The 22613-nt window shown below is 45.3% G+C and overlaps 1 protein-coding gene across 1 annotated transcript in view; it reads right to left on the bottom strand.

Moving 5' to 3' along the window:
• Nucleotides 1-22211, bottom strand: part of LOC111846503 (N-terminal EF-hand calcium-binding protein 2-like) — a 38426-nt gene extending 16215 nt beyond the window's left edge. Inside the window, exons 1-5 of the mRNA XM_023816724.2 lie at nucleotides 21881-22211; nucleotides 18203-18227; nucleotides 10283-10391; nucleotides 7655-7680; nucleotides 6660-6757 (exon numbers count right to left, since the gene is read on the bottom strand). Of these exons, the coding sequence (XP_023672492.2) occupies nucleotides 6660-6757; nucleotides 7655-7680; nucleotides 10283-10391; nucleotides 18203-18227; nucleotides 21881-22171 (549 nt within the window). The 5' untranslated portion in view covers nucleotides 22172-22211. The remainder of the gene's footprint in view (nucleotides 1-6659; nucleotides 6758-7654; nucleotides 7681-10282; nucleotides 10392-18202; nucleotides 18228-21880) is intronic.
• Between the last annotated feature and the right edge of the window lie 402 nt (nucleotides 22212-22613).

A 22613-nucleotide genomic window follows, 5' to 3' on the forward strand; every position in this document is an offset into this window, starting at 1 on the left:
GCTGAGACGGCACTTAAGAAGAATGACGATGGAATTAAAAAGAACAAACACAATTAGAACTGCTATCAGAGGATCCTATACAACTCCACCTACACAAAGCCTGCAGTGTTTATTTGGGAATTAGACAATAAGCAGTAGATTAATAATGAGGCGAATCCAGCAGACTTGCAGATAAAGTGTCGCGCTGCGTTGGAGTCGAGGCTGCAGACTGTTTGTAGCAGGGAGCTTCGCTGTCACCTTACAGCCCCTGAGCCTCTGACTGGGCCCAGATCCTCAGAGCAGAGCAACGTGCGTCTTCCTTCAGAGTTGGAAATAAAAATACCTTCCACTGGTCCTCAGGATCCAGCAGGTCACATGACGCCCCCTAGCTGGGCTTTGAGACACGTCTCCTCAGGGCAAACGGCTGCTGTGCCGACAGCTGCTTCAAATAAAAAAACTTCTTCTGTGAAAATATATAATAATATACAGCGGTGTAGATGAAAAGTGCAGAACATGACGGGTCCAAAAGCTGACGTATAATTAGGCTTGGGGGTTCTGTCCAAACTGTGCGCCTGGGGCAGAAGAAAGCCAGTACTGGGGAAGGGATACTGCCACGGTCCCGAGGACGGCCTGGGAAGAGCTACAACGGCTCTGGATATGAGCACCGGTCAACATCTGAAAGGCTTCACAGAGCTGGCCTGCGAGGAGGGGACCTGGCCAGCAGGTACTCAGCGAAGGGAAGGGGGAGTGAGGCATCCGTGCAGCAGGAAAGAGGGCGGCCAAGAGCAGAGGGGACTGGAGGAGAGTCGGGCAGGGCGATGATGCAGCTACTGGCCTGAGGAGACGGGACAGGAGCCGGGAAGGGCTTAAGGAAAAGGAAGAGAAAGACCCAAAGGAAGACCTGCCAGGAAACCCGCTCGCAATAAAAAGACCAGACCAGCAGAGTCACCTGAAGTGCATATACATGATTAACCAGCCAGGCAACATGCCTCTTTTTACTTAGTTTGTTAATGTGACTTTTTTGTGAAAAAAAAAACCACCCAGATATTCAGTGATTTGCGCAGATTTCAGATGAAACAGGGTGAAGGTCGAGTTACTGAGTGTTTAAGGTGACAGGTCTCATTTTGCAAGTCCTATACCAGACCGTTTCCACGGAAACACCGTAACCTAGGTCACCGCGATCCACTGGGAATCAAGGCGGGCAGCCAGTACCGGCACGGAAGCTTCTTACCGTTGTCAAGAAACGAGAGTAAGGACACAAATGTTATTCTTCATCAGATTTTCTTTTGTAGTATCTCCCCTGACAACTAGAGAAATGGGGGTATTTCTAAGAGTGATGCTTTTTCCGTCAACTTTAATGTTAATTTTCATTAGTAGTTTTGACCAGACATTCATCTCTTGAGTGGATGAAATATTCCTACATGACGCCTAGAGTTCTGTCACGTGTTTCTGTATTTTGACTAATTTCGCTTACTGTACTGCTGCCAGATCCTCACTTACTAGCTAGACTGCTAGAGGTGTAAGAAGCAATCCATGAATAACTTTATATTTTAATAATTTTTCATGGGGACATTATGAATGAATAAGCAAGAATATTACATATAGTGATAAGTGTTTCTGGTGCAGTTTTAAGTTTCATTTACAAAAAAATGTAAGTATTATGTAACTACGCAATATGTACCCAGGTAACAATTTTTCATTCTAGGAATGTTTCCTGAACGTTACGATTAAGGTATGGAAACGTTCAAAGTGTCCAGTTTTCCCAATGTTCACGGAACATTATCCCACCCCTTCAACAACAACAACAAATAATTACATTATAAAAACCAATAAATGGCTTTTTAGGGCAGCAGTTTCAAGGCTGGCTGGTGCATTTACAGTATACACATACTTTTATAAAATGGTTTTATTATAGCACAATATTTTTCAACATTATGCTAAAAGGATGTTCACAGAGGATGGCGCGGTGGTGCAGCGGGTAGAACTGTCACCTCACACCTCTGGGACCTGGGATCTCATGTGTGTGGAGGTTGCATGTCCTCCTCACACGGTCGTGGGGTTGCCTCCAGTTACTCTGGTTTACCCCCCAGTCTAAAAACATGCTGAGTTTAATTGGAGTTATCAAATTGCCCATAGGTGTGTGTGTGTGTGTGTGTGAGAGAGAGAGAGAGAGAGAGAGAGAGAGAGAGATTGTGCCCTGTGATGGGTTGGCGCCCCATCCTGGGTTGTTCCCTGCCTCGTGCTCATAGCCTCTGGGATAGGCTCTGCCCCCCCCCCCCCTCCCCCACGACCCTGAATAGGATAAGCGGTTTCAAAAAATGGATGGATGGATGGATGGTATAAGGATGTTCACGCAGGGCACCATGGTGGGGCGGTGGTGAGCACTGTCACCTCACACCTCACGGGTTCGAGTCTCCACCCTGGCTCCATGTGTGTGGAGCTTGCATGTTCTCCCTGTGTCACTGTGGGGTTCCTCCAGGTTCTCCACTTTCACCCCACAGTGCAGAAACATGCTGAGCTTAATTGGAGCTACAAAATTGCCCATTAGGTGCTAATGGTGTGTGAGTGTGCCCAGTGATGAACCGGTGCCCCATCCTGGGCTGTTCCCTGCCTCCGGAAACCCCCTGCAACCCTGAATAGGAGAAGTGGTCACAGAAAATGGATGGATGTTCAGGTACTATTATCGTGCCAATATCAACAGAATATTAAAATGTAAAAGGTGGAATTAACGTTACAATAAGAACCTTCTCTGCCAACTTTAAGAAGAACTTTAAATACCATTAGCTGAAGTACAGTATGGGGAATGTTCCCTGTTAGCTGGGTATAATGCCCATATCAAATAAAAAAAACTCTTAAAGTTTTTTAATTAGTTAAATGTTTTTAAATGCAACATGCTGGCACAGGGACATATTGCATCTTTAGGACTGTGATCACAAATACATATGATAAGCATAAGAGTGGCTTATTCAGGATCACCCCCCCCCCCCACTCTGTATCTGACTGGGCTCCCCCTCCTCTCTGATTTGACCCCTGGTGACATTTAAACATCAGGTCACTCCTCACCAAAATCGCCTCTGAGATCCACAATTTCCGGCATGTAGCAAAAAATACCTACTTCAAACGCCCACTTTCTGCGGGAGGAGAAAACTCACCGATAACCTCACGCTAAAATACTCTTTGTAGTTTATTAATGCTTATGCTTAATTACCATTTAAAAAGGCGTCGTTTTCGTACATGCGAGCGTGTTTCCCAGCCAGGCTCCTCTCCAGGGACATTAGCATTTGAAACAGGTGTTTCGATCATTTAGGAAAGAGGAAGGAGGAAAAACTCACTCAGAGCGTGACCACAATTTTCCCCTCCAGCCTGCTTTGAACTTTCACACCTTATTAACGGCACAGGCGAGGCGTCGTCAAACGCGGCGACCCCAGCACCAGAGAGGGGCCTAGCTCTGAAGCAGGAACGAGGAGGATTAATTACAGGTGGAGAGGGAGACAAGGAGAAAAGACAAGAGCGAGGAATGGAGCTTATGGAGGGTGGCAAAGCAAACTGAGGAGAGATACTGTGAGAGATGTGAGACCGCCTTCTTCATGGGGAGGGATGATGCTGTGAAAGGAATTGATGGAGACACAGCGGGATCCCGAAATGCTGTAAGTGGACCAGCTCATTAAACACAGCTTGGGTCCATGATAGAGCACACAGCTTTCAGTCTGCTACCCAGCAAAAACACCTTCTAGAAAACAGCACCACGTTTCCATAATTAAAGATAAAAACTTTCACACTTTTTACTTATGCAGGCATATATTTAGACAGGTCTTGGGGGCCTCGGTTTGGGCTCCGGTTAGCCGCTAACTGCTAGCTGCTCACACTTCTGCCTCTCCTCTGGAATAACAAGCCAGATGCTCCATTGCAGCAAAACTCAAATGCCACCTCTGATGCTAAACACAATTCCGCAGTTTTCAGGAAATCAGAAGCCAGGGAAGGAAAAAAAATCTGAACTGAGAATTTGTCTCTGATGAGGTTGATGAGCATAGCACAGATTAATGGGTCTGAGCAGAGAGCAGTATTCAGCACTATGAATGCGACCACACCAGCAAGTCCAAACTGTAAAGGACAACAACAGCCATTTCATGATGACAACACGAACCTGAGAAAGCCACATCAATCAATGCTTATACAATAAAGGATAATTAATGAATTACATGAACTTACATCTATCATAGATGAGTTATGTGACTAACAAACTATTAGTTTAGCTACATTGTCCAGTATTAAGGTTGCATCGATGCTAATTTAAAAAGTGAGAAGCGGAATATCGCTGCATCTCCCCACACTGACCCATGTTTAATCCACCAAATGGGTACATTGTGCTAGTCCCAGATCAATGTATGTGTCTGACCCAGTCAATGTAACGTCAGGTTTATTACCTACTGAGAACCATGTCTATTTTTGGAAACGCCATTTTCAATTGATGGCTATTCATCGTGTCTGCGGAAGTTACTGAGACACGATGGCAGGGCCACTGACTTCGGTCAGCTGGCTGGCATGAGATGTTCAATTCGAGAGTCTACACTCGCATTTACATGCAGGTAACAGTTTTATTACCTTGCAAATAGTCTGTATGGTCTGCAAACTACCCCAGAGCTTTTGATGTAGCTAATTTTAGGTTTATAATGGAATAATATAGATTTGCCGTAAGATTTCTTGCGTGAGCGTGAAGAGTCTGAAAGCATGAGTGTCACACCAGATGTATGAGAGATGGCAAACTGGCATAGCCATGCCTCTATAATGTAACGAAATTAACAGAAACGACTGAAAAATCACATATTCAGATGCTTACTTTCAGGCCTGATTATAAATGAAGGCAATGGCGTGTTTATCCGGACTGTGAAGTTACCTCTGCTTTCAGAGAGCATGAAAACACATTTTCTGTTAAGCCTCTTTAGGAGGTGTTCTTAATTTGTCCTATTCCGGATGCTGTTTGTTATATATTTATTATACAAACCAATTCACGTGTTTTTAATGCTGTTTGGGGCAGGCACTCTCATTTGAGGGCCTAATATTTTTTCTGTTTTCCAAATCAGTCAAGACATTTGAAGTTTACGACAAATGTAATGTAGAATGTTTGTGATAAATAATTATTTGAAAAATTTAGGTGGCCAATATTATTTTTAATCAGTCCCAGAGATTTTAAAGTAGGTTCAATATAGCTAAGCTACTTTTCTCTGATGTATAGCTTTCATGTAGCTCAGCAATATTTTTTTGTAGAATAACTGGTAGCTTAGCTTACTGCATTTAAGCTGCTTGCCCAACACTGGAAACACTTAAGACTCCCACATATTTGCTGGTGTAGGTAGATGAACAGACTTGGAGATGATAAGGTCAGGGGTGAATATGAATTCTTCATAAAAACAGAAATACCCATTAGGCAGATGTACGGCCTGTTCTTCTCCCTGTACACAAGACACTTTTAATGCTGCCATTATAGGCTTGGACAGGGTGCAAAGGCATTCGCATATACGGCTCTTCTGCTCCTTGAATTGTCAGAGTACAGTCACAGTACAAACTACCGAATTTTATTTATATGGGCAAGCACTCACGGACTCACAAATGTCAAGGAGTGAAAGACTACAGGGACTCGCATGCGTGACAGAGCAATTTAACACCAGATCGTGGAAACGTAATGAAACGTCATTGTAATGCCGCAGGGATACAGCAAAGCATCCTCACGTAGACAGCGGACTGAGGAAGACAGGAGGATGGGGACAGTAAACAGGGTGAAGCTCGCGGAGCTGAACCAGGCTACAGACATCACTGACGGGAGCTGGGGGAGCGACGGGGTACAATTCAAATGTGATTGTCAGCGTGAAAACAGAGAAACAGACAGATATTGCCTAGTAACACGAGCTTCGGGACAGAGGAGAATGGATACAGTGGAAAACAGGATTGCCAGCTACACACATCGCAGTCACTGGCAGGTTTGGCTGGATTGTGAGGCCTTCTGTAGAACAGCGACTGAGCTGCAGGAAACATCAAACGCGGATGGAAACGTCGAACGCGGATGGAAACTATCTCGCTTTCTGTACCACCTCAACTCTTTGTATTTTTACACAATTGTTTGGACAGAAATTCAATCAAGAATCAATAAGAAAGATGACCATCTTCTGTACCGCCTGTAGCGCTCCAACTCTCAAAGGGACACGCACCCCTGTAGCGATGGACAAAATGATGATATCAGGGGACATTTCGTAAACCAAGAGGGGGGGCTGCAGGCACGTACGTCAGCCGGGCTCCATGGGACCACTCTGTTCCCGAGAGTGTTCTCCATCTGTTCTCAAAACACAGACCTGTGCATCCATTATCTGTGACCTCTGATGCTATGCAAGCTCACAGAGAGCCTGGAGCCTCTTTGCAGAAGGACGCCAGTCCATCAGAGTACATGCAGTCACACATTAATCCCATTTAAAGGCATCAATCCACCTTTGGAATTTCAGACACCTTTGCACTCTTAGGTCCATGAAAGGTAGCTGCAGTCCTCAACGGGAGTCTCAGAGAACACAGAGAGAACATGCAAACTTAAAGCAGAACCAGAGCTGGAACTAGAGCCACAGCCGTGGAGGCGAGAGGCCACATAGACATGAGCACTCAGATGGACATATTCACCGAGATGCACGGAGACAGACCTTCTTGGTGAAGTCCATGGCTTTGAGGATGGAGAGATTGAGGGTCTCCAAAGAGGCCAGCACCCCCTCATACTCCCCCATGTGTCTGGCGAAGTAGTCTGAGGGACAGAGAGGGGGGGGGGGGGGGGAGTTCATAGAGCCTGCAGGTATTTCATTGGCTCATAGTTTTATCCAAAGAGACTTCTTAAAAGTAGGCTAAACAACAAAGGCTTAGGATTCAGAAACACACACAGATGTCTGTGTAGCTGCACAAATATTCATAGAGCCACTGCCTCATGCACATGCATATTGTATATTACATGTTAAATAGACATATATATGCAAACACACATCCACACAATGTACACCCATAAAATGACAATCAGTGTCTCACACACTCATGCACATGCATCCATTAATAGACACACCAACACACTATGATCCTTGGGAATATATCCCAAGACTACTCTGGTGTCATGTCACAAACCCAGACAGTGAATGTGAACAGTGTGGATGTTAAGGGATTTCTAGAACAGTGTTTCCCAACCCGGTCTTCAGGGACCCACAGACAGTTGTTCTACTGGGAGGGAGCAAAAACGTTCACTGTCTGGGGGTCCCTAAGGACCGGGTTGGGAAACACTGTTCTAGAAAATCAGCCGACGTGTTGTAGTGCTGCCTTTAGTCCTGCTGGGTGTACCCGTCTGTTTGTAAAGCATACAGAGATTATTCTGTCCATGGATCATTGTTCCTGGTTATGGATCTCCGGAACTCTGATACCTAGTTATGTGATGCAAATGTGCACATTTCCCTGGTGGAATAGCGTATTACCAGGTCTCGCCTAGAAAACGTCAATAGGGAAGCTGTGTAATCTCATAGCTCTGCGGCAGTGAGAGAGACGGGAACGTTCAGTCCAGCAGGAGTCTCTCTCTCTCTCTCCCTGTCTGTCTCACACACAGGACACGAGATTTCTTGGGCTTTACACAGACAAACGAGGCCCACGGGTGGTAAGTACTCACCACAAAGCTCCTGGGTGTCGACATTACTGAAAGCACAGGATGGAAAGTACCAGAAAAAAAGGGGGGGGAGGGAGGGGGGACAGAAGCAGAAAGGGTGAGATGCTGCTTCGCGTTTTTCCACATCTCTTCATGATTAAGGGGTCCAAGGAGCCCCGGTCCTGTACACCTCACCCTAACCAGTCTCATGCCCCATCACAGGCTTCTCCATTATCTCCCATCTAATGGCTCCATCTCCCTCCACCAGCTTATCTTGGTCTGGCCCTTCAGATCTTAATGAAGCAATGGGTCACCATGATAACTTCTCCAGGAGGATGGGCCAGCCCGACCCTTTTCGGGGCCCTTAGCAAAATTCGATTAACATAGTTGTCATTTGTCATCTTCCTCTCATTCTGACAGGCTGATCAGATGCAGAAGCCACCTGGTGGCCACCGGGCCCTCAGTGATTGTCTGACTCACTTATGCCTGGAGTCGGCCCAAGCAGGAGGATGGACCGATGATTAGGATTACGGGTAGGAAGTGGCCTGAGAGAGGACGACATGGCCGGAGTCTGCTTCCCGCTGGGGGCCTGCTGAGTGAGTGGGACTGCTGTTTCATCTCGCAGGAATATCCCGAGCTCCCTTGCAGCTCAGTTGCTGCATTTGATGATTAATATCAACACCAATCAACCAATCAACTTCAAAACGAACAGTCAAGGGTGTGGGGGGGGGATGGTCACATCTTCAATTTGAGACAAAATATTCCCTGGTTTCTGTGACAGGGGAAATGTGGTGCTCCAGTCTGGAGCTTCATAGCTCCAATCATCTCATTTTCCGCCAGGTGATAAACAGGCCATTGAGCAAATGGCTAATCAAGAAAATAGCGAAAGTGCCCCTGAATGTCCAATCACGTGGACTTCCAAGCGAAGCTGGCAAAAATAGAGGCAATCAACTTCTGACTAGAACCATTATGTTAAATTCTACTTCTTGGAGCTCATAGAATTACACTCTGATTATGAGGCCCTGTAATTCAGCTTAGACATATCCACCCAGTCTGTACTTTAAGGTGTATCCTACTCATCCAATTTCCAGGGCCCATTTGAAAGGAATCTCTGTTTGATAGGTTCTGACACACGTTATACCAACGGTGGGATTATAACAGGAACAGCTACTCCTCTGATCATCTGGAGACTTTGATGGAGGGGTAATTACTAATGTCAGACCAGGGTGACTTAGCTCGGTACGCTTCTAGAACAAAGAAGTCGCTGGATGCCAGGGGCATTTGGAGATAAACTCCTTTGCTTTGTACGTGCTGATGACACTGCAGAAGCCTGTGAACTGTATCCCTTGAGGGGGTGTCCTCTCTATCCGGGCCCCCCTACACAGGCAGCACACACAGTTGTAGCGTTTTCCTCCTTCCAAACACAATCTCAAGCCCCCCCCCCCCATTACCGAGCTCATTCCATTAACTGACTTCACACCCTTTTTGCTGAACAAGTCAGATACATTTTAAATACATCATGAGGCCAAACTCTACCTGCAGCGTCTAATCTGGACTGCATCCTCGAATTTGATGCCCTGCTCTGATGCAAAGGATTCCATTCATCCATTGATCTATCAAAAAATCCATCTTGGACTCACTAATACTAGTTAGGGGTGCAGGGTGCCCTGGAGGCTGGCCCAAGGCAGGCGGACACCCGGTAAACGATGACGGGGCATATATTCACTACAGGGCACTGAGAGACACTAATTAATCTAAAAGCTTTAAACTGTGGGAGAAAACCGTAGTGTGACATGGGGGGCAAATGCAAATTCCACACAAACAGGAGGAGGCAGGATTTAAATCCACATCCCTGGAGGAGGAAAGAATTAGAAACACCAATGAGTCATACGATGCATTCCAATCTGAAAATCTGTAAGCATTAAAAATGCTCTCATCAGGCATAACTCTATGGATCGGGAACAATCCCAATATCGGATTCTTAAGCAAGGAACAGTGTAACTAGAAATGTACAACTGTATAGAGCCTTACTAAAATGGACAAGGGCTTCAAGAGGGTCAAAAGGGAGATACCCATTATTTTCCTTGGCCGACTAAGTAATGTGTAGTGTAAATAATTTTAAATCTGTCTGCTTTCATTTTTTAAGTTATAATACATTTCACTACAGTTTTATAGAAGGATACCAGCATTTTTCTTAGAAGCAGATTTGACAGTCTAGAGCTGCAGTCGTTCTGAAGGTCTGCTCGTGTCTCAGGCTGTTAAACTGATTTAACGGAGTTTTCCAGGCAAACTAATGGCATAAGGGTTTTTTTCTGTGCATCAGCAAATGTGCACTTCGCAGTCTGTCTTTGAAGCTGGCGGTTAAAATCGATGGCTGAGAGAGGAGCCGAAGCGAGGAGCAGATGGGGGTAAGTAAGCAGGAGAGGAGCCAGAGGAGAGGAGGGCTGGAGAGAAGAACAAGGACCTCGGGGAACAGGGGAGGCCTAAAGGTTCACCTTATTTTCATCATGTTTAGAAAAATAAAACTTGCATAAGTTTGATGATACAGATGAAGGTGGTTGAGTAGACTGATTGGCGGGGAACTCCGCATGGAAATAACGATAAATTCAGATTCATTGTAGATCCCTGGTTGTTCCCCCCTTTGGCACTCACCTGGTATGATCCGAATCCATGGTGTGGAACAACTTCTCCAGCTCCTCCTCATTGAGTGAACCATCTGAGAAAAATGCCTGGAACTCATCGAGAGAGAGCTTCCCATCATCTGGGGAGAGAGACCAACACAGGCATCATCAGTGACATGTTCTATCTACATTAATCACACCATACAATCCTCTTCCTCTTTGATGTTCCTACGATTCCAGTCACGACTGACTGCTACTGACAGAAAAGATGAAGCTTTATTTGCCATTTGTGCAAGTACATTGGAAGGCTTGCTTTCATATACAGATAGACACACACACACAGGGCTGAAAGTGAAGCCTGGGCTTTGAGCGTAGGGGCAGCCATATTGTAACCTTCTGCTCACACACCTAACCCAATTTAACCACTCACCACCCCCCCAATACAAAAACTGGATTTGAATGCCACAATTGAATGCATATCAGGTATCACTGTTTACTGGATCTGTACTACATGCTGAAAGATATACAATTACTTTAGATGATTACACAATTAGCTATTAACAAACTAGAGGCTGTCAAAAAACCTGCAGCTGAATGTGTGCACTGTATGTGTGCAGCTGGACACACTATAGACACTCAGTCGCTCCCCAACACAGCCTCAAGGACTAGCAGAAGTGGGATGCTAATGAGCGGGATGCTAATATACTAGATGCTAATGCACAGAATGCTAATGATCCTCCCCTGAGTCACTGGATCCCCCAACAATGTAAGTTACTGTATGTCAGGGAATGGAAATATTCATCATTCTGCTCAGGCTTGAAGCTGCAAAACTGTATTTATAATTATAGATTCAGGTCTTATGGTGGAAAAAAAAAACGAATCATACGAGAGGAAAGGGGAGTGTGTCCTTGAAGGCTTCTGGATACAATGATGTTGTTTTCATGATCTACCCCCCCCCCAATTTTCCCTCACAGAATACCTTTTTTGGACCCCATTGGTAGCTGAGAAAAATCCCCTGCTTGGCAAGATTACAACAATTACAGCCTCCCCCCCCCCACCTAAGAGGAGGACATAGATGGCTGACTTGCTCATGTCACAATCACATGACATGTCAGTCACATCACCTGGCTGCTGACCACAGCAGGGTGTTCTGTCAAAAGTTAGCAGCCACCGCTGAGCCTAAACTCCCCATCCTGCTGGAGGAAATCAGACCACGGGCTCAGGAACAGGCTTCCAGCCGCTCACTCCAAAGAGATCATAAATCACGAGAGCGATGAGGAGTAATCAATAAGGGCCCGGGCTCAGGATGTAAATCTGAGCCACACGGAGGTGGAGCTCGGCCTTCTGGGAGCTGCCCAGCCGCGAGAAATGGGGACAGCGGCCAGCTCAAGCTGGCATGCCACCAGCACAGCATCCTTCACGGCAGGTCGCTGCAGAGCTTGAGGCCGCCCCAGGCGATTCAGCGAAGGGAGCCACGTGTTAGAAGGACCGAAAACCACAGAAGGGCCACACGGTCACGAACAGCATCCACATCACCAGTAAGCACTGGGAAAAACTCCGTGACAATGTCAGCCCTAAATTCTTATATAATCGTTTCCGCAAGATAACTTTCAATATAATTTCATAACTGCACAGCTGATCGATTCGCCTCTTAATCCCCAACATGCTTCACAACAGCTGGCAGATAAGTGTCCTCTGTCGCCTGGTGGGGCACAGGCTCCATGAGAGATGGGCCTCATCCTCCCCACACCTAGACTGCATGGGTGGGGGGGGGGGGGGGGGGGGGCAATAAGGACCGGAGTGCAGAACTCATTAAGTAAAAACACAATGATTTTCACTAAATCTCCACCACCTTCCTTGGTAGGAACACATTGGAAAGCCTCAGATTAATCTACATACGCAATAATGAATCTAAGTTCTGCACCACCAAAGACCCCCAGGACACAAGAGGGCGCTGGACATATATGTGCTAGATTGAATTGGTTACAAAAAACGGGAGCAACTGCTATGTTCAACCAAATGAACACATTCATTTAAAAAGTTACTGCCCCTGTGGGAAACTATCCACCTCCTGGACGATCAGAGCACCTCTGGAGCAAAAGTCGGGTACTGATGTTTAAGGAGGTTTCATCTCAGCTGAGAGTGACGCTACATCAACATGCGCAGCTTAACAACATGACGGATTTCCGGCGGAACTTCTGGCACTTTCTCTTGACATGAAGAGAGTTGTTCTCTAAGAAGAAGGAATGGTGTGTTTGTGTATGTGTGTGTTGGGGGGGGCAGGGATCAGACCTCCAAGGGATACGGTCAAGCTAAAGGGGACGAGGTCACGACCCTCATTAGTGCCATGCGGGCCGAGCAGAGGGCGAGGCCGAGGTGAAGCCACCACCTGCAATTCCCACGGTCTACACACTCTGCTGAGAATCATATATGCTGTAGCATAGCGGTTAGCGCTTTCGCACGGCTGAAAGACTTTGGGATGTGCACAGACCTGGATCTCCAGAGGTCACGGTCTATTACATACACCCACAAATTTACTATTAACCAAAGTCAATGCAGCATGAAAATAGCTTCAGCTCTGAAAATGCGCTTCTCTTGCCACGCCTGAAAGCTCTGGCAGTCCCTCCTGCGTATTCCCTGCGCTCGATCTCCTGGTTCCCTCTCTTATGTTTGCGGGACATTAGTGCTGAGCTGTCTGTGTTTTAGATCAGCACTGGAAACGAACAGAAATGGAATAAAGCACCCAATCCCACGTTGATATGGAGACCACGATAACCTTTTACAGGAAGTTAGTGTTAGGTCAGTGTTAGGTTAGGTTAGCGTCCACATTTACCCCATTAAACATCAGCCTGCTTAATTCTTTAAGCTGTATCTTTACTGGACCTAGTTCACATGCTTTCATTCATTTTAAAAGATGGCAGTTTTCAGAATTAAGATTAAATTTAGACCCTTTTCCAAAGAGTAGAACACCCATTCTCAGATTTAAACCTATTGAGGATTCCGGATTAAATCTCTAAAAATGTAATCCCCCACTTCACACAATTTAACAATTTGATGAATCGAGAATAAAAATAAAATAATATTGATCGTTCCAGTAAGGTTACAAAACTCATAACTCAAGCCTTCCATCACCACACATTTTCAATCAGTAAAAACACAAGCTCATCAGAAAGTGATCACTCTATAGGTCAGTAAATCAGCTGAGGGGAATTGTGAATTTTAACGGTGAGACTCGCTTCACTGATCAGCCCCAGCACTGCGCCACTGGCTCCGACTTTAATCACACGGCACCTTGGTCCCTAACCCTGACGGCGTGACACCCTGAGCTCCATTTTCCCTTCCCTGCCCCATATGCCGAGCTGCTGTATAATACCCAGCTGTAAACAGTGATGCATTGTGGGTCGGGCGTTTGATTCTCGCCCAGAGCGACGCCGACCTGTGTGCCTCCCGCTCCATCACCCACAAGCTGCGACGCTGACTGCACCGCAAACAGATGGCCTGCAGCTCGGGGTGTGGTGAAGCCCCTCTGCCACTGGGGGGCGGCGCTGAGCCCCGGGGCAGGATGAGTGAGCCCCCGTCAAAATCAAACCCTAATTACCTTTGCGGTCATCTTCAGCTGTATGAGGCGTGAATAATTCAAATTTCGATCTAGTTTGTTGTGGTGCAACGAAACAGGAATAAACAGAATATGCAAGACATTTAAACACGACATATTGAGACATGGACTTAAGACAGAAAAGTACAGTTATAAACACATTAAAAAAAATACAGCTGGGCATATGGGCAATGGAATGAAATAAACAGGAATGTGCCTGAAATAGACATCTTATTACACACTGGAAGTTCCGCGAGGATTACAGGATTTGTGCTGCATTAACGTACAAGGTTAAGAGTAGCTGAAAGCTTTTGAGGGAGAAGCTTCTAGAGGTCAGTTGACCTGGGAAGCAGCTCTCGGCCCGTTCTCTGCCTACCTCACCCACCAACAGTGGGGTATCCAAGGCAGACAGGGTAATCAGAGCTGAGATTGCCCAATGCTTAAGATCCCTCTCAGGCCTCGGGGCACTCTGGATAGAGACTTCTGCTGACTGCCTCAGAAGCCAGTGACTGTGTCACACAGAAGAGAGGAACCTTAACTATTAATGACCAGCAGACTGTGTCACACAGAAGAGAGGAACCTTAACTATTAATGACCAGCAGACTGTGTCACACAGAAGAGAGGAACCTTAACTATTAATGACCAGCAGACTGTGTCACACAGAAGAGAGGAACCTTAACTATTAATGACCAGCAGACTGTGTCACACAGAAGAGAGGAACCTTAACTATTAATGACCAGCAGACTGTGTCACACAGAAGAGAGGAACCTTAACTATTAATGACCAGCAGACTGTGTCACACAGAAGAGAGGAACCTTAACTATTAATGACCAGCAGACTGTGTCACACAGAAGAGAGGAACCTTAACTATTAATGACCAGCAGACTGTGTCACACAGAAGAGAGGAACCTTAACTATTAATGACCAGCATACCGTATCTGGCGCCATCCTCTACATGCTTTTGTTTCCGATTATAAAAGCGGCTGGTCCTATGCAGGAGCCCTGCCTCTCTCGCTGACCTCCAGCGTCTTTGATGGAAAGACCAAGACATTTAGACAGAAAGCAGATCGACCTCTTTCTTATCAAATGGCAGCCTTTAGAAGTAAGTATTTTCTACTACATGTATCCATGGAGACCAAGCTCCCCCCATCCCCCATCCTCAAGCGTACCTCCCCCTGTTTCTCTTCTCCCCTGTGGTGTTGAACAGCAACTTCTCATGGATATCATAAATATATATGTGATGCAAAACAGGAACATATTCTCAGAGGATTTTTTTTCTAGTCAGAAAAAAATAATATCACCTCTTTTATTTCATTTTTCCCCTGGGGATAATAATTCTTCAAGAATTTGTTTCATGCAAATAAAAGGAAAACTCAAAAAACACAAATAACATTAATCTGGGGGCTTGGGGGGGGGGAGGTGGGCAGGTAGGAATAGGAATAGCATTAAAGTACAGCATTAGGCTCACTTTGCCGCTCCTGAGAGTGACCGTGACCTTCGAAAGCACCACTATCCAGAATATTCTTTAAACGTCCAAAAGAAAAAAAAAGAAGGAAAGACAAGAATGTGGAGAGAACACTGTGCTCAGGTGAGTGTCATTTCACTAATTTCTCTCAAAATGACACTTTTTTCTCCTGCTGATTTCTCCTGCTGGAGAAGGACAGTCACCTTCTGCTCCATGTCCCCTCTCGATGACCCCAGGACACACAGCGATCATGTAACCAGGATGGGGGGTCACATGACTGCATACACACAGAGCAGACACACCTCTCGTCACAAAGCGCACAACCACAGGAAAGTCCCAGCTGAACACTTCTCACAGCAACGTTACATTTTATTTATTTAACAAAATTAATTACCCAATGTACATTTTTGAGAAAGCAGGGTCAGTCCCTGGAGCAGTTAGGGGTTAAGGGCCTTTCTCAGGGGCCCAATGGTGACATCACTCTGCTGAGCCTGGGATTAAAACTGGTGCCCTTCCAATCACATGCATAGAGTCCTAACCCACTGAGCTACACAGCGCCTTCATAAAGAGGAAGACATCCGGTGTTCAGCCACAAACACATGGGATGCAGTCTAGGAAGGTGTAGCCTTTGTAGTTTGAGTTTCTTTGAAACTCAAATGGATAGCATTGTCAAATGGGTCAGTCTGGACTACAGATAGCTTCCTCTTTGCATCACCAGCTATCCCCCGGCCCCTTACCCTTGAGTCACGAAGCGCCAATTCTATCGCCTATCTGGGACATGCCCACTTTTGCTCTACGCAATGAATCTTGGGATGTTAGGATGTGAAGGATCCATTGAATGGATCTTTCTCGACCCTGCAGAAGAAGGATGCATTTCTAAATTATATTTGAAGGAGACTTGAAAATGGGACAGCCTCATCGCACCACTGTGACACATTCAGTATCCGAATGCAGCCTTCAAGGGATGCAGCCCCTGAGTTCAGGAACAGCCCTTGGCTGGGAGTCAAACCCAGGCTTCCCTCATGGCAGAAAAGAAGTCTACCACCAACCACCAACGGGTTCTAAAAGAGGAAGACAAGCGCAGGGTTTGGAGTTCAGCCAATAGGGCTCCCTTTGTCTGCCAAAAGGGGGGGGGGAGGTGAAGGGGTGTGTGCATTTCTGCAAGTCTGTCTGCCACAAACACAAAGTACTGCACTTACGTGATTATCCTAAAAGATAACTCCTTTTCAAGCTCAGCAAAGTTACTGAATCTCCATAAAGATAATGGCCCACAAGCTTAAAAAGCATATAAAGCTCTTGGGTTTTTAATTCTTGTGCCTGTGTGTGTTTGTGTGTGTGTGTGTGTTTGTGTGTGCATCTCACATGTGATTGGATGCTGTGTCTGTGTGTGACCCTATAGGAGCTCTGGGGTTTCAGGCAAAGAGACCAGTGGTCCAATAAGCACCAGCTCCATCTGGGGAGAGCAGCGCCCTCACAGGAAGCGTGCAGTCACTGCACTCTCCACCTCTGCTGCACGGAGATACCCACCGCAGTCTGGCAACAGGACTTTTCATGAAATCATTTGGCAGAAAACAAGCATGACGCTCTTGTGTTGGACTGAAACAGTTGACCTATATAGCTTATGTCTTTTATATATTCTTTACCTCTAGTATATATTATTTGCTTAAAATGTCACTAACATAATCTCACTGTGCATTACGCAAAGATATTAAAACCTTTAAATCGTCAATATTTGAATGACAGCGAGAGCAGTATTGCCAGCCCTGGTATGAGGTCCATAGAGTGTCACCCATGACAACCAGTTCAGGGTACACGAGATTTTGGCATGAGGGCCGCACACGACTAAACCCAATGGCCCGCCTCCCCCCGCGATCACCCACAGCAGCTGCACCCTGCTCCCAAAGAGATAAGTGAGGATGCCTACACGAATCAGCTGGATATTCTCAGACATACCCAAGATAGCTCCTGATGTAACCTGCTCCTCACTCGTGGCAACACTGTCGGCACCTCAGCCTTGACATAGTGCCCCCCCAGCCGCACGTACACGTCACCTCACCTCATCACCCTGCATCCCGTCTCCTCCATGAAGCGTCCCTACATACCTGCTAGTGTCTGGAGGCTAAAATAAGCCGACCAAGCCTCCATCACTGGCCATGTGTCTATGAAGACATTGACCACATGAGCTTTAGAGAGGACCAATCGAAGATTAAAAAGGAAGGAAGGGGTGAGTTTGAGCAGTGATGGTACCCTTACCAGAGGGCAAAGTACGGCCCCATCTTGGAGACCATCTGCCATCCTGGTCATTACTGGTCTCATTTGGTCACAAACTCACAATGTTTCCATTGATTGCATCCATGCAGAAACAAAGAGGACCGCAACTGTTTTCCAAACTAATTTGAAGAGAACAGAAGCCAGCCTCATAGACCAGGCCCCCAAGCAAAGAATGAAAGAGTGTAACTTCTCAATCAATGGAGAAGTAGGATGGAGGAACGAAAGAAGCTTCAGAGAGCAATAACACAAATGAGGACCTGAGAAAGTAACATCAAAGTTTCTGTTTTGTGGGACATTAATCAACACAAACGACTGAAAAGATCACAGCCCTAAAACAGCTACAATGATGTTGTTCTTAATTATATTTAATAACCAGAATTATTAGCTGAAGTGGGTAAAGGCATCTTTTGAAGGAGTCTGTGGTTGATGTTACTTAACATCTAATTTGCATGTAAATGCTATCGGGGGAGATAAAACCGGAATATAATAAGAGTCCAGTTACAACCACAACCACTTTTTAAACAGTATTATGCTAATTGATTTCATTATCAACTGGCTTAGAATTAGATGTTACTGAATCCTGATAGACAGGGAATTGAATATGCAAGAAACACACTCACCGTCTTTATCAGCTCTTCTAAAAATCTGGAAAGAAGAAAACAAATGCCCACGATTAGCAAGACATAGAAAGTTCATCATAAATTACAGCAGATCCATGTCTTGTGAAAACGTGCACAAGGTAAATAATGGAAGTGCGGGGTGAGTCACAGGGAATTCACAACATGCCGAGTAGATTGATGATTGTTAATAACCAGCATGGCACACAACTAACGAGGGCTGATCCAGGATTAATATATACCTTCATTATCACCATGATTGTTTGTTAACAGTGACATACACTCTCTCAGAAAAAAAGGTTAAATATTTGTACCTTTGTCACTGTGGCTGAGCCCTCAAGGGTCTGCCAATTGCACCCTTAGCTGTAGGTAATTGTACCCCTTTTAAGTTAAAGAAATGGACTCTGAGGAACATTTCTATACCATTGATGGTACATTAATGCTGTTCGTACCTTTTGGATATTCCTCAAAGTCCATTTCTGTACCTTAAAAGGTATAATTACAAGGGTACAGCCCCAGTGACAAGCAAAGGTACAAATATCTACCATTATTTCTGAGAGTGTAGATATGAATGAGAACTAGTAATACGACAAACCTCAAATAAAAGAATATTAGGCAAATAAAATTCTCAGAGTCTCCAAGGTTGTCAGCAAAAACAAGGCACACTTAATGGTTATTTACCACCTTTAGGGGGTGTATCAAATGATAACTAAACCAAAGCATGGTTAGAGATCATTAACAGAAATAGGAGAGACTGGAAGGTGCAGCTCCGAAAATGGTGTCACTTTATGTATAGGAAATGAAACCTAAATGACTATTAAAGGAGCCATTTCCTTAATTTATGCAGCTTCCTAGCCCACAAAGAGCTTTTCATGTCAGTTATATGCTTCTTTTATGACATTTTATTAATGCAATAACTGAAAACGCCTGGTCCGACGTCGTTCAGTCAAGAGTGGCTTTTTGTCATTTAAGGATACTATACAGTTTCCGCAGATGATAAAATACTTTGGTTTAAAGGATTGGAGAATATTTTTACTGCTGCTGCAAGACATTAATAAATTCGCTTTATGTGCCATTGCCGAATATCGGATGTAACGCAGACGACTGAACTCACCGCAATAAAACGTGTTTAATGACATAATTCTTTTTCAGCTGGAGTCATGTAAACCATATATATACTCGCTGATGGTTTCTGATAGAGATCGGATGTACTTCAGTATGCTGATATTTAACGTTTCAATTTAGAAGATGTCTATGCCTTCTCTAATGAAAGCTGCCAAAAGATGATATTTACACAGTATAGATTGCAATTTGTTCCGGATGAAGAAATTTTATTTTTATATTTATGCACGTGTATTTGACTGCGCTCTCTTGCACATAACAGGTTGGGTTTTCGGATCTACAGCTAACACACCTGCAAGGTACTTATAGAAACCTGCCATCTGGGAATATATTGACGATTATTGCAGCAGATACGGAGATGATTATAGGGAAATCACTGTGCGCTATAGTCGCATCTGATGGCTGGACGTATATGATGTGAAGTTACTGTCAAAGATGAGGCAGACGCATATAAAGGGGAATCAGGGTGAAAGAAGCGTATGGAAATAATCTCTGGGGCGCAGCTGTAGCTGGAGCCGCATGTGCGGCGTGATTGCTTTGGGATCAGTTACATATTTCATGCAAATCAGCACAACTGTGGGGGAAAAAAACGAAGACGAGGGATGAGTGAATCACGCTGGAGCCGTAGTTGAGACCATAAATGATGAAAAGAGGCGGAGCGAGGACTGGGAGACGGATTAGACAAATGCCCCAAAAGAGGTGGAAATGAGGCGAAAACGCGGGCGGCAGTCAGCATTATTAACGCTGGAGATGGTACCCACTGTCTGAAAGCCGTAATTAAGCCTGTAGCTGAAACACACTGAAAATGAAACTGTGACATGTTGAAACTAAAGATCAAGCTGAAGCTGAGCGCACACCAGACCTGAAGCTGATGCTTAGGCCGAAGTTGGGGCCGAAACAGAAGAGGCTGCAAAAAGCTGTGCTTTTTTTTCCCCCTGTGTCATTAACAATGAATGAGTCTCAGCAGGCAGAGGACACGTTGCATAACAGCAGTTCGCTACCGTTGCCTCATTCAGCACGCATGTGGGCAGAAACACGTATTTCCTCCCTGTGACAATTAAAAGCAACTCAGAGATTAAAAATAAGAAATCGGCATAAGAAACAGCCATGGGAGGGGTGCAGAGAACATGAGCAAAAAGTATGCAGGACATAAAAACGGAATAACTCTGTCAGATAAAATAAGCAAAAATTCCTTTTGTTGAGTCAGTGATTATAGGAAGAGATAAATATGCTGTATACCGACGTGGGTGTGTGCAATACGGACATAGAATAACGGCTTCTTTTTTAAACATGGGGTAAAAAAAAACATTGGTACCACTTTTAGTGCTGTTCTTTGGTAGAGCACTGTTATAAACGATATTAGTAGCCTATATTAGTTTCTTTCGAACAATGAAGTATATGTCTTCAAATAGAAACCTCTAAATAACCCCCCTAAAATGCAGCTGCAGTGAGATGTACAGTAGGAGGCTGAGACCCAACCAAGCGCATCCTTCAGAGCACCGCCGCAGCGAAGCGCAATCTGCCTGCTTCGGGGTGGCGCGTCCCGGTTATCATCCTGAGCAGATAGATGGGGAGCAGATCGTCCGAAGTGTTCTTCTGAGAATTTCTTTTTGCTTCACGTATGTGTGTGCGTGCACCATGGACTTCGGTAATGCGTGTGCACACAGGTGAACCGCGCAGGATAACGCAGCGATCGAGCGCGCAGGGACGGCCGGGCACTCATGGCAGACACTCGGGGCGAAATGCAGAGCGCTGCAGCATACTTACCGAATTACTGTAGCTGCACCCTCTGAACACGCTGCGCCTCTCGGTAATCACCCAGCTGCCCAGTACATATTTGTATTGCTCTGGTTTAAATGCCAGCGCAGAATATCTGGTACAGCCTATTACAAAGCAATACTAAACCGCCAGCTTAATCACAATATTCCAATGCATTTAAACTTGAGAAGAAATGCCATTCCACGATTTCACTTCATAACTTATAGTAACCACGTTACACCAAGCTTTTAAAAGTAGGTAAGACTCATGCACTAGCTAAGACTGAAGTAGCCTAATACTTTCATTCATATTATCAATGGCCAATACAGTCAATACAGTCAATACAGTCTATACGGCACCCGAACCGAACAGGTTTTAAGCATCAGTAATAAATCATGAAAAAACAGATTACGTCTGTATAATAAGGAGCTACTTCTCGAGCTTAAAGACAATACAGAGCACAGTTCTTTAAGGTTAAATAATAAAAGCGGTTTAAATTTTAAAACCAGAAGTGGACAGCAGCCCGGCGCCCATCAGTCGCTCATCAGAAAGTTTTAAAGTGAGCGGACGTGTTTTATTAGTTTAATTACTCGGCATCGTGCCGCAGCAGAAGATCAGACACATTGCAAGAAGATTCATGGATATCTCTACTTCATATTACCCTGGTGGTGCAGTTAATGAAATAAAGCTCGCTTTTCGGCACAGATATAAAATGCGCATGGGTGTTACTTATTGCAGGCTACCCGAGTTGCAGTTAATTTAAAATTATTACGCATAAGTAATATTACACGAAACACCTACATCCAAGATCACGGAGATCCCTTTCCGGGGCTCTTGGGTGAAAAACTGCTCCTGTGCTACCTCTTCTTTCACCCACTCCCGGGAAGAGACGCTCTTATTGTCGCTCATCTTGGTGACTATCCAGCGGACGAGCCCGTCTATCCCTCCGGACTGCGCAGCCGCTGCCGTCTGACCGTCCTGGGCTCCGGGTCTGGGAAGCTCTCCGGTGTCCCGACCCCGAAGTTTAGGCTGTTCTTTGTTGATCAGCTTGTGGACGCCGTCCCTGCAGTAGCGCGCTGCCTGTTCGCACATCCTTTCGGCACAGAGCTTTCATGCTGGGCGCTATTGGGGCACTCCCTCCCGCCCCTTTTGCATCACCCCCTACACACCCCAAAAGCACACCTCTTTCATTTACACGCAAGAAGGAAGCGCGGGTTTCGTCTTTCTTATGACTCACCATAAAACACCAAAAATAACAATAAGTGCGAAACCGCCCCTCAGTCAGTTACATCCCTAGAAACTGAGCAAACTTCCTATAACAGTGTTCATATAATAAACCACATGAAAATAATGAATGATCCACACCGCCCGCTTATATATGCTACTGAAATATGTGTGGACGCACGATTTCTATGGTTTAAATCTTGAATGCATTTCCTGTTGTTCATGCCTTGAATTAATTCATAAACATTTGTCACTGAACACGTTTTGACACACTTTTGATGTTTGGTGCCTGGCGGTGCCCTTCAAAGTT

This window comes from Paramormyrops kingsleyae, chromosome 11 (assembly GCF_048594095.1).
Source record: "Paramormyrops kingsleyae isolate MSU_618 chromosome 11, PKINGS_0.4, whole genome shotgun sequence".
Lineage (NCBI taxonomy): Eukaryota > Metazoa > Chordata > Actinopteri > Osteoglossiformes > Mormyridae > Paramormyrops > Paramormyrops kingsleyae.